This window comes from Pantherophis guttatus, chromosome 1 (genome assembly GCF_059756535.1).
Source record: "Pantherophis guttatus breed Tessera chromosome 1, ASM5975653v1, whole genome shotgun sequence".
NCBI classification, from domain to species: domain Eukaryota; kingdom Metazoa; phylum Chordata; class Lepidosauria; order Squamata; family Colubridae; genus Pantherophis; species Pantherophis guttatus.
Window position 1 is genome coordinate 242,777,802 of NC_142063.1, and position 19,106 is coordinate 242,796,907.

Genomic DNA, 19,106 nt, shown 5'->3' on the forward strand with positions numbered 1-19,106 from the left:
TTCTCCTAAAAGAGAAACTGATCACTTCTCAAATAAATAATTAAGAGATGTATAATGTGGATTTAAGACAGTCCATTCTCCAGTTAAATAAAATTTGAGGGCCAGAAACATAAGGAAGTCTCTGGAATGAGTTCTGTCAGTTAATTATAGAGATTATTGAGTGTTCCAGATAATTTAAGTTCTATCTGATCTAGAGGTTGGACGTTCACATACATTTCAGATTTATAATGATAATAATGGCTAAATCATAATAATAATAATATCCTTTGAATTTTAATAAAGTATATTAACCCACAGTTATAATTGATTTCCTTCTGTGCTCATTGGCTGAAAGCTTTTGTGAAAAATTGCAATTAATTTTTAAAATGCAATTATGTCTTAGCTTAATGTAACAGTTTCCTCTTCTTGATATGTAATAACATGTCTGATAGCTACATGGTGTAATGTTACTGAAAAAATTAAGTAATGCTTACTAAAAGCTTTTGAATGACTTCTCTTGGGGCCGTATTATTTCTGAGTTCATTATTGTATTACTGTTATTAATAAAGCAGTATTAATTAGCTGATAGAATACTTCCTTCCTTCCTTCCTTCCTTCCTTCCTTCCTTCCTTCCTTCCTTCCTTCCTTCCTTCCTTCCTTCCTTCCTTCCTTCCTTCCTTTGTTTCTATTGTATAATGCAGTTTCATTGTGAAGATTTTCTTTCTGTTTTCTATTTAACTTTTTTCTTGTTTTTCTGCTCTTTTGCAGCAAATTTGCTGGATAAACTTTCGGTTTGCTGCTTGTTAAATCTGTTTTTTTTTTTCCTTTGTCAATTACCACAGGTTTAGTCCCTATGAGTGGTATAACCCACACCCTTGCAATCCTGACTCTGACGTGGTGGAAAACAATTTTACCTTGCTAAATAGTTTCTGGTTTGGAGTTGGAGCTCTCATGCAGCAAGGTATACGATTCAGTCTGCTATTTCTCTTGGGTGCCATGTCCCACTTTTTGCTGGGGGTAATCGTTCTGTTTTTCTCTGGCACAAACCGCTTGCATGGGTACCTCTGTGCATGTAACCATAGACCAGCTTTTTTTTTTTTTTAAACCAACAGGCTTTCAGAAACAAAGTGGCCAGGAAACAAACATAAATCAAAACATCAGCATTTTCAGACAGGTCCAGTTTAATCCCAAGAGGAAGTACACACCATTAATAAACACAGTAACTTGCATTCTCCAAACACTAATATCTACATCAAGCAAGAGCTGAAAGCATGAACCTCTCCTATCCTTATTATGGTCTACTTTCCAATATTAACTTCCCCCTTCTGTACTTAAGGCAGAAACAAAATGCCATTTAGTGCATGTTTAATAAATGTCATCCCTGTGTGCATTATTGGTTGCAAACAAGCTGCATTTGAAAAAAAATGGAGATTAATGAATGACCATTAGTGCACTTGACAGAATAAACATTGATGTATTGCATGCTGTACCTTACCTGAAAGGAAAGATATAAATGACTAAAATATAAATGGTTGCTAAAATAATAGATATGTTAATAGATATATTAACCTGAGAATAAACCATAATAAATAAATCAGTCTGGATGTATGGAGGTTGTAGGTCATACAGCGCATGCCACCTTTAATTTGCTGTGCTCAGTTTGTTATTTATTTTTCTTTTGGGGCATCTACAAGATTGTTAACATAAGCAATAGAAACCCATTCTGTTTCTAACAAAGCTTTCTCACTACAATATAAGCTTCCATTGCTCATAAAGAAATTTTGGTGTAATGCCTGTGATTTAAGTCCTCACATTAATTCTTTTAAGAGTTATATTTTTTAAAAATACTTCCATCACTGCTTCTTGTCCATACTAGGCTTCATCCATATTACCATAGTATATCTAAGAATTCTTTCCTCCTCTTTGACCATATTTTTTCATCACTGGTTTTTAAGAGAACCTGACAGCTTTAGGAAAGTATGTGCATAAGTCTAGCTTTACAATCAGGTTTTAATTAATCAATTTATTTTCAGTAACAAAAACTACAGAATATGGATAAGGGCAGCTAAAACAACATTTAAGGAAAAATAATACAGGCACTATTCCTTTTGGGAAAAAAATAAAGAATGCAATTGGCATAATGTCAAAAAAAATATATATATTGAACTTGGAATAGACCAGATTAAATACCCAACAGTAAGAAGCTAAAGATAATTTAACAAACCATTGCAGACATATTACTCTGGAGTCTTATAATGTTTAAAATTATAATTCTCCTAATATTGAAAATAACTCCTACAACAATGGGTACAATCCAGCTAGAGACGTGTATCTTAGGCCATACATATTTCAGTAGGATAAAGTCATTTCATTACAATACTTCGTATACATCTCAGTGCAGTATGTCCATGAGATCTCTATTTCTTTATTATTAATTAGAAGAGTAGAATCAGAGTAGAATCCCTTGTAGAGATACAGAAAAGTATGTTCCATTAAGTTCACTGTACCTAATTTATAGGCATATGACTGCGTTTATACTCAGTTGTACTCTCAGTGTGCACATGTATCACCTTTCCTGCGGGAGCTACATTGGCTGCCGATTTGCTTCCGGGTGCAATTCAAGGAGCTGGTTGTCACCTTTAAAGCCCTTCATGGCTTGGGACCATGTTATCTGTGGGACTGTCTCTCAGATACATTAATACATTATAATACATAATACAGTAATAACTGGTTCAGGAACCATTCATCAGTGAGTGAAAAAATAGCTAGTAAATTGTTTGGCCCACAAATAACTTGAGACCTTGTGCCTACTGGAAATAGGTGCAGCTCACGGAATAGTGGTATGTGGGAACACTTTGGAGTATCTGTAACTCACCGTGCTGCCACATTCTGGGAAATATTCTGGTTCTGTTAGATGCAAAAATGGTTTCTGGAGAAGGACCCTTTCTTAAAGACATTAAAACACCCTTTATTCAGATATCTAGGCCCTGAACCATGAAGGATTTTAAATTTAAATCTTGAATTACACTGGAAACTAACTTGGAACCAGTAAAGCTCTCAGAGGATAGGTGTTACATGGATGCCTTGAGCACACCCACAACTACTTAAATTACTGCATTCTGGAATAGCTGTAGCTTCTGAATGCTTTTTAGAAAATAAAGTATGTGAAAATAGTCCACCACTTAGAAATGCTTGCAATTTTAGAAAAATAGAGGAAAGTGGGCATGCAAAAAGAAAAGTTTTCTGGTAAATAAGGACCATGTACCCAATCAATCAAAGAAACAAACAAAAGGGAAACAATGACCATGGGCACTGGTTGATTCATGCAACACTATGGTTTACTAAGATATGTAAACTGAATCATTTGCACATAGAGAAGAATGTAGTTCTTATGTGAGCTGAATAGCACTGGCACTTCACATTTCACACTGACAAGTTTCTATCTAAGTAATTTTCTTTTTAAATAAATTTAACAGCATATTTTGCAGTGTTGTATCTGTTTTCCATGCAGTTTGATGCAGCACATCTGTTAAGTTACAATCTTATTCAGCAGCTATATTGGTATCCCCTTAAATTATAACAGCTCCAAAATATACTGTTAAATTATCTTCAGTGAACTAACTGTGAAAATAGATAAAACAATAATCACAAACGTTGTATTTGATGCTGTTTAATCAAATTTAAGTTTTGTTCTATGTCGACTTCTCTGTTGGAGAGTGATACAACCACATTACGTTTAAAGCAATATGTAGCCCTCTAACTATAAAATGTACCCTCCAATTAATTCTGACTGAAGATAGTCACCCTTTAAGTAAATAAATAATTTAGATTAAATTAAATCTATAATAAAATAAAATTTCACTAATATTCAGGCGTAATTCTCTTTTACAGTGACTCCATTTAAATCAGTGGAGTTTAATTTACTTATGATATGTTCTAAGTAGGGATAAATTGAATTCTACTAACTAATTATTTATGGATTGCAGCAGAAATGGTTGTTGTGAACCCTTTTTTGCGACAGTGCCTTACATGTTTTAACATGGAAAAACAAATCTCCCAACATAAGACAAATGACTTTTTTACTAAGTCATTTTTGTCTAAATTGATGGAAATCAATCTTCATCGAAAGAGACCATCCTACGCTTATTAACTCCTGACTCACACAAAGAGTCTACTTTTATCTATCTTGTTCCTAACACACTGACCTAGGAAACAAATGCTGGAGGCTACATGATAGAGGAAACTCATACATTCCTTGCCTGGTTCCCTTACTCCCAGGAAACTGTGGGATATAGTGCTGGACATGACGTTACCTTGGGTACATGACAGTCAGCCCCTAACCAGGCTCTGTTTTACAGGCTTTGGTGGCACCTTTATATTCTTGGTAAGATACGAACTTGTGGTAATTGGGGCAAGAATGGCAAACATATCTATGTTCTTTTCTTCCAAATCTTGTTTGACTTTTCTAAGTTTCTGTTTTAAAGAAAACAGTATAAGCTCTTGGGCTTATTTGGCACTATTAGTGTTTTATTGTTTAAGTGTCTGACTGACAGGGCATAGGAGCGACTACATCTGAAAGGTACTCTTTTACTTTTTTCCCTGCAGAATTCTAGGCAAAGTCTGGTGCTGGAGTTGGCTGTCATGTCCAAGGCTGTCAGCTTTTTTCTTCTTTTTTCTTCTTTTCTTTTGTTCATTTTCCTCGAAATCACAAGGGTATGATGAACTTCAGGGTCAGATGGGCTGTTTTGGACCAAACAGTTTGTTTAGGATATCACGTCTCTCTTTCAAAAACGAAAGTTATTTTTTTCTCCCCTGTTCCATACTTGATGTTGAGTTTGGCAAAAGTTCCCTTCACTACAAGATGAGTTCCACTACTTTGTTGGAGGAGCTCCTTATCCTTGAGTGAATGTGAATGTTATAATTGATCAGGAATAAAATAGTCCATCTTGCCTGCGTTTCATTTTACCTCGTTAAAAAAATAAAACCAATCCCTGGCTAATTAATTTAAATTTCTAAAACTTTACTTATAATGACCATTTGTTGCATCTACACCTTGCAAAATTATTTTGCCCATTATGGGAAAATGAATATATTTGTATATATATTTGTTTGTTCAAGTTACTCAATTTTTCATCTTAAGGATTTCATGCATGTCAATTGCATTATATATATATATATTTGGCAAATTAGAGGAATGTAAAGGCTACTGATTTCAGCCTTTTGTATTGTTATTAAATTGTGATTTAGAATGATGAAGATATTACCAAAATCCCTCTATTTTAATGGTCATGAGCAGGCAACTCCAGCAATTTATGTATAGTCTGACTTGTTTTAAAATAAGTACAATAGTAATATTTTCATTGCTTTTGAAGTAAATGAGATATGTAGCTCATCCACTTCTATTTACTTTGAAGTGTGAAGCTATGTATAGAGATTTTATTATTGACTTGTGACATCTAGCTTCATTATGATGATTTTTATATGATTGCATGATATATTCAGATTTCTTGTATCCTTCTTTGTATCAGAGTTTTCCTGATACTTCCCCCTTCCCCATTAATTCTATTATTTCTTAGAGTTTAAGATAGCATCTTATTTGTTATGGAGGTCAAATGTTTTATGAGCAAATTATTTAGAAGCTCATAAATGCTTTGAACTCTGCAAATTTTAACTGACAGGATCAAGGTTTTATTATTTGTTTTTAAGATAGATGGAAACTTTCTCTTTTATGACTCACATCACTGATTGTTTTTCATTACTGCTTTATTTGTCATTTTCTATATGCTAGATTATGATAGTGAAATATTCATTCAGGTCTCCCATTGCTATAACTTGTGTTCTACAATCTTGCAATTTGTTTCAAAAAAATACTTTGAAGTGTGGGTGAGATCTATCTATCTATCTATGTATCTATCTATCTATCTATCTATTTATCTATCTATCTATCTATCTATCTATCTATCATCTATCTATCTATCATCTATCTATCTACACACACATGCATATGTCTGTGTATGTGTGGGTATGGGTGTGGCATCATATGTTTTTATGTATATAATTTTTTGCCATTTCCGTTGTTTGTCTTCATATGTGTCAGTTAAGCTGTAGTTTTATTTCATTGTTATTGGCTCAGTGAATCCCTGTTTCCTTGATAATAAAACCCTGAATTCTAACATTCTAATCTATTGTTAATACTCTGGATTCATCCTTTTCCCCTGGTTTTCATTAGGTTCCGAGCTCATGCCCAAAGCCCTCTCCACTAGGATAGTGGGAGGCATTTGGTGGTTTTTCACACTTATCATCATTTCCTCGTACACTGCTAATTTAGCCGCCTTTCTGACAGTGGAACGCATGGAATCCCCCATTGACTCAGCAGATGACTTAGCAAAGCAAACAAAAATAGAATATGGAACTGTTGAAGATGGAGCAACCATGACCTTTTTTAAGGTAGGACCTTTAAAATTAATTAATGAGAGGGAGGGAACTCTATGTTTTCTTTTACTCAACAAATTAGCAGGCAGGAAAGCCCTTTCTTCACCTAAGTTATTTTTAAATCTGGGTGGGGTATTTGTTTCTGGCATATTTGAAGATATAGGTTATATTTGTACATAAATAATTTACTTTTGAAGTGATAGTTGTTGTTAACATATTTATCCTGACTTTTTCATCAAGGGACTAATGAAAAAGCAGGACAAAGGATACTTCTGCTGGATTCTCTTTGTTTTATTGTAACATATATTTACCGATGAATCAACTTGTATTATTTTATTACTTAGAAACATCAGATCTTGGTTGGACATTTGACCAATATGTTTCTGATGTACTAAGGCAGTACCAAAGTGATATCCTTATTTGCATTATACTTGGCATAAATTACTAAATAGTAATTATTATTTTTTTTTAAATAGAACAATATAAGAATCATCTTATTGGTAAACCCTGTCCTGATATATTCAATTTCATTAGACCTTGAAAAAGTTACCAGTTAGAATGCAGTATTCAGCTTCATATGTCAAATTTGTGTGAGCCTGAACTGCTTCTTAGAAGTGGACTGAGGTACTGGATAATACCCCTTGCCCATTAAAAAAATAAAAATAAAAAGCAATAATACTTGCTTTTGTCAGCATGAATTCATTTATTAGGGTCTGATCCATCTGACTTTTGTAATGTTTTTAGCATTTTTAGAAACTTTCTCATGAATTCAATAAATAGTCCAGAAATACAGATATATATACACATTCTCAACAACGGCATAGAAGCAACAAGCTCTAGAAACATGAGGCTGGATGTTTCCATCATTCTCAGCTTCCTCACTTGCTGTTCCTGTGAAGTTGTACTGCGAATGGAAGCTAACTTCAAAGATAAGATTGAGGTTGCTCCTAACTTTGTATGCATGTGTATGGGAAGTTAACTGTAAGAGAACAAGCTGCGACTATATCCTAAAACTTCTTTATAGCTACTCATTTGTTGTTATTATTTCAGTTTCATTTATTTTCCTGCTTGTGAGCTACAATGGTGTTGGCATCATCCTTTCATTTCTGAAGAAACAAATATCTAGTTGCACTGAAGGTGGATAAGCTGCTGTTATTTTAAAATATGTGTGGGTCATTCACTTCTCAGGGCAAACTGTTAATATTTTCAAATGGATTTAAACACTCTACCTCTGGGGAATTGGGAACAGCTGACTTTGTTGGTCTGTTTGATTGAAAGAAATATAACAGCATAAGGCAATTTATATGAAAGGTTTGAGAAAAAAATTGATAGACTTATGCAACTGCTAATTGCATATATATTTTTGTTCTTATGACCTATGAGTATCCTGATATTTGCAAACACAGGTGATAACTTTCAAAATTAATTATTATTCTGGTGACCTAATAGTTTGTCTGAATTTTGTCTGACTTTATGAATAATTTAGCTATTTCTGCTGATACTACAAGAGTTAAATAAACATAAACCAAGCTCTGGTGGAAATTCAATTTACTCTAGAAATTAAAACTAATTAATATTTCACTGCCCAAAAAGAATGAGAAATGCTTTTACTTGTGGGTTGTTTTGCAGAAGATGTATACAGCATCTTAATGAAAATTTTATGAGGAAAAAAATACTCTTATTTAGTAGGAACTAATCAATTATAGCGACCGTAATGGTTTGGGGCATTAAAACTGTCAGAACACAAATAGGGGAATGTTTGAAGAGCTTTTTTTTTTTTTTTTGGTCTTTAAAGAGACCATATGATTAACCTCCCAGAGAGTATAGATGACACAGATAATTGATTCTCCTTTACCAAAGAAGAATAGAGGGCTTTAATTTACTGTCATATTTATTTTGATCTTGTAAAGAACGTCAATCATCTATTCTATCTGATTGTATGTCTGAGAGGAAAAGCAATGTTTTGGAGTCCAATTGTCAGAACTACTATTCCTCCTAAACTCTTAAAGAGCAGGGTTCTTTTTCTTATCTGATGCTATTTATTGCTTCTTTTCTGTTCCCTGATTACAGATTCTATTTTACAATGTTTTTTAATTTTATTTTTTTCCAAATTATTGCTTTCTATGCATACATATTAAAAGTTGAACCCAGTAGTATCTATCACATAAGAAAGCAGATAAAGTAAGATGATGAGAGGAGAGGGGAGGGAAGGGAAGGGAAAATAGATAAGATAAGAAGATAATTTTTATTGTCACTTTTTTACTGGCCCACATTAAAAATGAAATTCTGTTGCCTGCACTCAAGAGAAAGTGTGTATCTATCCATACACATACATAACACTCATATACACATGCTATATACATATATAAATATGTACCTGAACCCATACATGTATATATTAATCACTGCCCATTTTGAATACATAGTGGAAAGAGAAAACTTGAGAGTTCACAAGATTGATGCTATGTGAAATTGTGACTGAATTTGGATGTTTTGCTTCGGATACCACGAAGCCTCCTCCCAGAAGGTAACAAGGAAAACAGGTCATGAAGAAGATGTATAATGTCCCAGACAATCCTGCAGACTCTGCTTAAGCATTGCTTATATGCTATGTCCTGGATAGAAGGAAGTGAACTACCAATGATCTTTTCTGTCATCCAAACCACTTTCTGTACCGCCTTCCTGTCTGAAGCAGTAAGCAGTGCAAATATGGTGTAAAATTGCAGTTGAACATATTTTAAATCCAAAGATGGAATACAATTTTAATTAGTATTAATTTATTTTATATTGGAGTTAGAATTAATTTTATTCAAGAATTGGAATAACAAAAGTATAGTCTGTTAAATTCTTGTGTAGTGCAGTAAAACATACATTCAATGTGTGGCTCAAATTATTCCATATACAATGGAGTGAAAAGTAGATGTCTGCCAAAATTACTCTCCTTAGAAAATAGGGGCTGCTAGCTTCTAAGCCTATTCCCCCCCCCATAAATATAGGTGCAAAATTATAATGTTACCCTGTTAACCCCAAAATAAGACATCCCCTGATAATAAGCCCAATTGGGCTTTTGAGCACATGGCAATAAGGCCAAGCACTTATTTCAGGGTTCAAAAAAATATAAGACAGGGTCTTATTTTCGGGGAAACATGGTAGTTATATGGTAAAAATTCTGAAACAAGTCTCCTAATATGATAATCCTGGAATTTGTAATTAATTTCAGGACTGACTTAGTTTTTCCATATAAGAAAGTAACATTTTTTTCTTTTCTCCATGCATTACTTTTCCTAATTTTATTTATGTAGCATAATTAAGTAGATGTCATAGCTGCCTGAGTAATTGCATTCATATTTGTAATTCAATCATAAGAGGAATATTTGGTCCTGAAAATGAAAGTTCACTCCTTATTGACATGGCATAAGAAAGATAGTAGTAGAGTGGTTATGAGTGTCTCCTATTAGAGAAAGATTTTTTTTTAAGTAAAAACTAAGCAAAACAGCCTTATTCTAACATAACATAGTGCAAATATCTGCATTCTTTGGGTTAGATGAAAATATAAAACCTCAATAATAACAGGATCTGTCAAAAACCATGAGACATTATAGCTGCTACTCTGAATCACTGTAATTCCTTTTGAAAATAGATGATAGATAGATAGATAGATAGATAGATAGATAGATAGATAGATAGATAGATAGATATTGAACATTTCAGTATCTATCAATAACAAATTAGAGGTTGAAAACTCATTTTTAATATATTATTTGGAGGCTTGACATTTGGATGCTGGATGTTTGTTGCCTCTTGCATGCCTTTTCTTCCTGAACATCTTTCTCAACCTTAAGAACATTAAGAGATGATGGTTGTGAAATTTTGGGAACTGAAGTCCATATATCTCAAAGTTGCAAAAGCTGAAAAAGATTGATCTAAAGTATCATTTGTGTATAGGACAGGGTAGCCAGATGGTTCAGAGCTTAGCTTTGACCATTAATAACATAACCCCCTGAAAAGTTCAGTGTTTTTTCCAGTTCCCTAACATTTCTGAATATCACGTAATGGTTTCTACTTTTAAAAGTGATGTTATAAAGGATTTCTTAAATCTTGCATATCTTTTAATTAGTGCTCATAATATCAGTACATCTAACATACTGTAATACGTTATGTGAAAAAATATAAATGAACTATAATAGTTTAAGAATTTCTCACTTTTCATCCTGCTTATGTTGGTCAAAATCTGTATGCAACTTTTTTGCAGTGACAAAAGTCTTTTCGTCTGCCAAAAAGTTGATAACCAACTGCAATACTGAAAAATCATTTCCTTGGTAGATAAAATGAAGCAACAATTTTTTTCTAGGATCAGCATAAATCAGATAAAAATAGAGGATAGAAAATATCTTCAGTAGCTCTGGTTCCACAAATACATTAACTGGCATTACCTTTCATTAGTAAACACTGAGCCCATTGCAGACTTAACTCAGCAAATGCCCTCCTCAACACGGGAAAAATGATCGTGAAAAATAAGGCGGCCTTTTATGAATTCTGTTAAGCAATATTAATCATCTAAAACTTTGTGAAAATTACAGTCTTCTCCTGAATTGTATCCATTCATTGGAAAAGTTAACCTGCTTATACTCCAATAATATTAGAAGAAGGAAGGAGGGAGGGAGGGAGGGAGGGAGGGAGGGAAGGAAGGAAGGAAGGAAGGAAGGAAGGAAGGAAGGAAGGAAGGAAGGAAGGAAGGAAGGAAGGAAGGAAGGAGAGAGAAATCATAGTGTTGGCAGGGATCATTTAAGCACCTGTTCAACTCCTCTCCCCTCCAGTGCAGGAATCCCACTGAAGTCTCTGCTTAAATAATTCAGCAAAAAAAAAAAAAAGAAAGAAAGAAAGAAAGAAAGAAAGAAAGAAAGAAAGAAAGAAAGAAAGAAAGAAAGAAAGGAAAAGTCCTTTCTCAGTAATTTACTGAATTTTATGAAATTCCTAATCTGAATCTGCCTTTCTATACTTCTCCGTACCTACTTTGTGTCCTGAACTAAGACAGGTGATTTCTTTCTTCTGATACTTTTTCTGAAGGCTAAAAGTGAAATTGTCCTAGCATCTCCTTATTGAACCTTGGATAATCCTGCTACCTTTCTTTATATATTTTGTATGTACAGGATTCATCCTGTATTAATCCTTCTTTAAGTGTGTGTTCTAGACTTAGACTTAGATCATGGGTGTCAAGCTCGATCATGTCATATGATGTATCGTGACTTATCATGATGTTTTTTGCCTTTGCAGAGCTGGGGTGGGTGTGGCCTGCACGTGGCGCATCCTACCCTCGGGCTGCCAGTTTGACTGGCCTGACTTAGATCTTCTGAATAGGATCTAACCAAAGTACTCTACAGTGAAACTATTATTCTCCATAATTTGAAAGTATTATTGGTGTAGCCTATAGCTTTGTGTAACTTTTGAAGGCCATGTTATATGAGGTATCAGTCCAATTATCACCCATTCCATACCTGAATATAGGAGGTTCTCAACTTACAACTGTTTGTTTAGTGACCATTTGAAGTTACAGTGGCATTGAAAAACGTGACTTATTACCAGTTCTCAGTTATGGCTCTTGCAATATCCCCATGGTTAGAATTCAGATGCTTGGCAACTGGCATGTACTGATGATGGTTGCAGCATCCTGGGCTTATGTGATTGCCATTTATGACCTTCATAACTGGTTTCTGACAAGCAAAGGCAATGAGGGAAGCTGGGTTTATCTTAAAATCCACACGATTCACTTAAGTGCAGTAATTTGTGTAATATCCATGGCAAAAAAGATTGTACAATTGGGCACAATTCATTTAACAACTGCTTTGTTTAGCAATGGAAATTCTTGTCTGAATTATGATTATAAGTCAAGGACTATCTGTATTTGCTTTTTTCTGAAATGAATAATTTACTCTTGTTTCTTTTAAATATTATTCTAATTTTTAGTCTACAGTGCTTCTTTAACAAATAATGCCCTTCTAGGGCATCATCTATCCATTCGTGTGATCTACGTATTTTATAAATATTCAATTAATGCAACTGTCGTGGGTTAGGAATACCTTCAAGAATATTATTCATTCATTTATAGCTGATTAACAATGTGCTAGAATGGAACACAATTGTTTCATATACTTATTCACTTAATTGTGCCATATTATTTAACTAATGGAGTTAATAGCATATACATATTAATTAGAGAAAATATCTATTATGTTCTCACAAAAAGTCCTTTTAGTTGTTGTTTAAGAAATTTTGTCTCGTTTCTTAATTGATGTAGCATAACCACTATCAGCTTTCTTTTTCAATTTTAAAGAAATAATTAAATCTACTGTACAGTATGTAGATATTAATGTCCAGGGTCAGAAACTTTTTCAGATTCTTTTTCCAGTTTGAATATAAGATATCTAAAATACAATATTATGCTCACTGATTTTCTAAATGTTTGTAGAAATTCTACTATTTTATTTTATTTTATTATTTTGTTTTATTTTATTTTATTATGTCTGGCTTTATGGTTATAATAAGATGATTTGTTTTGAGTCCCATAAGTAAAAAAGGTATACAACAAGCTATTAACGTACATAGAAAAGTACAAGTAGCATGGGTTATCATTATATACATTATACACAGTGGAAGTCATAACTGCCAGTTCTTTAGCTGGCATTGAGTTCTTCTCAGGAATCTATGATATCAAAAATGTGTTGTCCTTATATATGTGCAGATCCAAGGAGTGTGGCCTTTTGTAATTGACAGATAGAAATTTTGTTAATGCACATATTTTCTAAATGCTATCCAAGAAACTGTCCTAGGATCCCCATGGCTGGTTTATGCCATAATCTTTCAATTTTCATATATTGATATTTTATGATCTTCTCCAATTCTTTGTCTCCCATTCCACATTGATTATCCACAGCATCTTCTTTTCAACCACAATTAAATCAGGTGTGTTATGGAACAAGACTTCACCAGTTTATATTTGGAAATCCCACAATAATTTTACCTGCTGATTTTTGACTACTTAATCAACTCTATATTGACAACAATTTTTTTGTTACTGTTACATGAGAAACTTTACAGATGTGACATTCCACTGAATAATTTTGGGGACTGCATTATATTGTTTCTTGTGTGATCTTCTTACACAAGCTGAATATATGATGTATTGTTTATTCTGCTTCTTCGAATGATCTGCACTTTGACTCATTTGATTATTTTTTTAAAAAAATTCAGCCTTAATTGCATTGTTCAAATAGGTTTCTTTTGAACAGCCAAAGTCAAGTCTTTGGTTTCTTTTTTTTTTCTTTTTCTTTTTTTTAATATTCCAGTTGTAAGTCCTTACCAGGGCTTATACACCTGCCCTCTATCTTTTGTAGAAATAGATCCTGTAATGCTTTTCTTTGCCAATATTCTGTTTGTGTTTTTATTACATGACTTAAATAGTCACTTTTTGTTTCCTATATGTTTATCAAGTTCCAATTTTTAGTTTACATCAATTCTTGCTTTTGGCTATCTTTTATATAATCAGCCAATGTACACTTTTCTTCACTCACGTAATGCATAGTGAATATCATCAGTTTTCTTGTTTTTTTTTTAAACCAAACTGTCCAGTTAAGATTGTATTTAGTTAATAATCCCAGTAATGGCTTAGGCAATGATGGCTTTGATGGTCTTTCCATTGTTCAATTTTGCCTTTAGCAATTTTTTAACCCTTTGGATGTATTCTTTACTAATCACATTTTCAATTTGTCCATATTTGATGCAGCAGTGGGTTTCAATTTTTTTTACTACCGGTTCTGTGGGTGTGGCTTGGTGGGCATGGCATGGCTTGGTGGGCATGTCAGGGGAAGAATACTGTAAAATCTCCATTCCCATCCCATTCCAGGGGAAGGATACTTTAAAATATCCATTTCCTCGCTAATCCAGGGGAAGGTTACTGCAAAATTCCCTTTTCCTCTCAATCAGCTGGGACTCGGGAGGCAGAGAATAGATGGGGGTGGGGCCAGTCAAAGGTGGTATTTACCAATTCTCTGAACTACTCAAAATTTCCACTACCAGTTCTCCAGGACTGGTCAGAACCTGCTGAAACCCAATTCTGGATTTAATTTAAATTTAAAAATATTGGTTTATGATTTAGTTAAAGAGATACATACTGTTTGTAAACAGGTAGCATATGGAATGGCTGTAATCAAAAGAATATAAAATACCAATTTATATTCTAATGCAGGGGTGCCAAACTCACATCGTCATGGCGGCATCACGTGACATAGCGGGACTTTTTCCACCTTCACTAAACCTGGTGTGGGTGTGGTCAGCGTGTGATGCATCTGACCCACAGTCCGGGAGTTTGACAGCCCTGTTCTAATGCAAAGAAATAAGGGACACAATAGCTCAGCGGTTAAAGAAGTTGACCTTGTCAATTAGAGAGCTGACAGCCTGGGTTTGACACTCAAGTTTTGTGCAACAGGGTGAGCTTCCATTATTTGTCCCAGCTCTTGCCCACCTAGCAGTTTGAAAACATGCAAATGCAAGTAGATCAATAGGTATCACTTTGGTGGGAAGATACCAGTATATATGTGCCTTTGGTTGACCACTTGACCATGGATATTGTCTTTGGATATCATTGGTTCCCTCAACTAAAAAACAGAGATGAGGATCATGCTCTACAGTCAGAACTGACTGACAAGGAAACCTCTACCTTTTTACCTTGCAAAGAAATAACAGAGCTTAATAATGCTGAAGCTACCACCCAATTGCTACTATATATTACTAAGAAAATACTCAAGGTTTTGCAATCTAGAGCTTCAAAATGCAAATAGAAACTGGATGTATTCTAATATATTAAATGTATTCCCCGCTGTATACCTACTAAGTGCAGAGGTATCAGATTGAAGGCAATGTCTATGAAAGATACACCATCAGAAAAGCTGAACAAAGCTAAATGAATACTTTTGAATTGTAGCATTAAAGTAATTTATTTAGAATTCCTTGTACAGCAAGACAAACAACATATCCATACTAGATGAAGTAAATCTAGACTGATTACTGGAAGAACTATTAATGTGACTAGAGCTATAATATTTGTGACCTATAATGTAAAGCCAATTTCCTGATACAGGGAAACATGAAAAACAATAAAAATCAATCCAAGATGAGGTGGCTTAATATTATAACTGATGATTCAGGCATTAGCTTACAGGAACTCAAACAAGCTGTTATTGAGACAGTCCTTGTGAAATCATTTCTATTGGCTCATGAAGAAATGGAACAATTGAGCATCCAAATAAGTGGTTTCTGGATTTCTGCACTTTCTGCCCTCCTTTAGATATACTGTTGTAAAGGTATAGTAATTGCCCAGTTTGGGTCCCCACCCCTTATAATGCTGTCTCAATGCAGCATTATACAACTCTTTGTACACTGAGTTCTGTAGTCAACAAAACCATGCCTCTTCCATGTAAGCCCTAGCAACCATTGAGTACAAAGTACAGAAGAGAGTAGAAAATACTGGAAAGACTGTATGTTATTGGGTTTATAGGAATAGGTTGTTCCAGAAAATTAGCAGATCCTGTAATGCTGAATGCCTGGAGGGGGCAGTGGATTTTAATGCACACTTCCCAACAAGCTGTGCCAATTCAATTCTTTGAACTGAGGGGAGGGAAGGCACCCATTGTGCTGTGCATACATGCAATCTCTGACTCAGTGCTTGCATACAACGGAAAATACTTATTCTTACTGTACAGAATTCCCCCAATTTTAGCAGCTCACCACAATTTAACTGTTTTGAGCCCTTCTCCTTACACATGCGTAGCCACTGGAAAATGTAAACCACAGAAGGCAGATGCAGATAGTGAGAATGTAAGAAATATTTCACTTATTTAATTGTTGAAGGCAGAAAACTAGGAAATCTATGGGGTTTGTTGATATCCCTGTTTGTCTGTTAGATGGAAATAGAGAGAGGAAAACAGCTGAAAGAATCATGCATTCTAAACTGATCACAAGCAAGAAATGTACACCTCCAGTTTTTTGATAGGTCCATATCATTTTGGCTTTGTTCACTCATCATTCAAAAGAGAATTTTTTTTAACTTTAGTTTGGAACTGATCTTAGAAGTTTTTGGTATATACACAAAATATTAAATATTTTTTCTTAATGATGAAGGCATAGTTTAAAATAGTGTTCCCAACCTTTTTTTGGCCATGCCACACCTAAGCATCTCTAAAATCCTGATCCCCCCGCCCCCGGTGACATAGAATTCTTACAATTCAAATGCACTTTAACAAAGACAACAATAGGTAAATGAAACACAGCTGTTTCATCACAAATATATAAGAACAATTAGTGGGCTTTAAAAATTCAGTTAATAGCTCATTTTTGAATTTCCCCCATTAAAAATCAAATTGCCCCCCTCTTGGGAACCACTGATTTAAAACCTTGTGGTTAGAATGAGTATTTAGGAATTTTTGATTTCTATATTGACAAACCTGCAGAATAAAATAAAATTTATCTTTAAATGGGTATTGTATGACAATTTTTGTGTACATGAATTTAAATGTGTTTTTCTCTCTCATGTTTAGATATAACATCTTTTGTTTTCATACCAATAAAATAAATGGTTAATTCATTTCCTTTGTACAATATACATACCGGGTACATCTTATACTCTGCTTTTACAAAATTTATACCTAACTTATGATTTATTCTTTTTTAAAAAAATAGGTATAAGTTGTGATCAACAAGTAGTCTTTCTTTCTTTCTTTCTTTCTTTCTTTCTTTCTTTCTTTCTTTCTTTCTTTCTTTCTTTCTTCTATCTATCTATCTATCTATCTATCTATCTATCTATCTATCTATCTATCTCCCATTTAATACAGCGTAATTTGGCTTTAATCTGACATTGACAAATGTTTTTCTAACATGCATTAAAAATAGCAAATGTTGTTCTAAAAGTGCTGCTCTAGCTAATTTATTTTATACTGAACTATCTATCTATCTATCTATCTATCTATCTATCTATCTATCTATCTATCTATCTATCTATCTATCTACCTACCTACCTACCTACCTACCTACCTACCTACCTACATACATACATACATACATACATACATACTGTGTTTCCTCGAAAATAAGACCCTGTCCTATATTTTTTTGAACCCCGAAATAAGCGCTTGGCCTTATTGCCATGCGCTCAAAAGCCCGATTGGGCTTATTATCAGGGGATGTCTTATTTTGAGGGAAACAGGGTATCTATCTATCTACTATATCTATCTATCTATCATCTATCTATATTGGAAGAAATTAATAAAGAAAAGGACAAGGGAACAGAACACAGGTTTGTTACAATAGCTTCATACAACTATCTGAGTTTTTAAAGTGACAACTTTTTGATATGGGGCTAGAGTATTAATTCTTTCTGTTAAATAATAAAAAAGCCAATCTTTGAGACTGAGAGAGTTAATATTGTAGGTTCAGGTCATAATTTCTTTTCAACGGCAATGTATATTTTTAACTATAAATAAAACTTTTATAAATCCAAAATTCTTCAAAAACTGATTAATTACGGATTTGGGGTAAATAATACAACACATCAATAATATTTTTGTACCTTATTTTCCTTTCCCCAAATTATATTAAGAATTTGAGAACAGAATGAGAAAATACTAGAAAGGCTGTATCATTATTTTCAGAAAATTAGCAGATAATATTATCAATAATAACCAGAAAAACAACACAACCATAGGAAATGACTTAGTTCACTCAAATATAACTCTTCTTAAAGTTCAGTTCAATAACCAAGAAGGCAAATCTAACTATTTAATCTCATCATAATACATACATTAAAATTCTTTAAAATGCAAGAGCATTTTTCATTTTTCTTACCAGAATTGTTGATATTTCTTTACCAGTTGTTGTAGATAAAAGATAGTGCTGCCCTGTGGCATTCTGAGATATTTTTTAAAAAATCTGGAACCAAAGTGGCCTTCAATTTTGTAGCCTACATAAAATATTCTTACCTATTGTTGTTCAGCAGCTTGAAGACAATTGTTGCCAGTCTTGATATTTCATCTATATATATTGTGCAATTAGTCTAGCCCACATATAGATTAATTTACAAATACATTTTAAATTTTAGTCTCTATCCTTTAATAATACTATTCTAGTTTCTAGAAGTGATGTGCTATTGATAAGAAATGTAGAAGAGAAATTGGATGCATTGCATTTTCTAACATGAACAATTTTTCATTCATAAACATAATGCACAAAAGCATCACAAAGGCAAATCTGCTGAGTGTGTTGAAATTGTGCTACTGCTAGTTTCTTTTTAGATTTCCCCTAAGAAAACTACTTTCTTTACTGTAATTTAAATCTTAATGTGTTTCCCAAAGTGGATGAGTGGTTTGAAAATAAATAAATATATATATTTGGCAAACATCTAAAGAATGTCCTTTGTGTCATATTCCTAATGAATTTTGATTGAAGAAGCATGTGTTGCTGTCTCTGAATTATAATTACAGCTATGCAAATGGGAAGCATATACTTGCCAACATAATTTTAATATGCCATTAGTTATTGCATTGTGCAATATGAATTGCTTGAACACAAAATCAAGAACAATCTCTTACATGTTTATAGTTGTTAGAAACATGCTTTGGTTTTCTTTTGCTTGCATGCATTCAAAGTTT

General features: G+C 33.6%; 1 protein-coding gene across 3 annotated transcripts in view; it reads left to right on the plus strand.

Moving 5' to 3' along the window:
• Window positions 1-19,106, plus strand: part of GRIK2 (glutamate ionotropic receptor kainate type subunit 2) — a 522,039-nt gene that overhangs the window by 402,329 nt on the left and 100,604 nt on the right. For all 3 annotated transcript variants that reach the window (XM_087882606.1, XM_034409067.3, XM_087882605.1), the window contains 2 exons: window positions 822-940; window positions 6,209-6,426. In XM_087882606.1, the coding sequence (XP_087738732.1) occupies window positions 822-940; window positions 6,209-6,426 (337 nt within the window). The remainder of the gene's footprint in view (window positions 1-821; window positions 941-6,208; window positions 6,427-19,106) is intronic.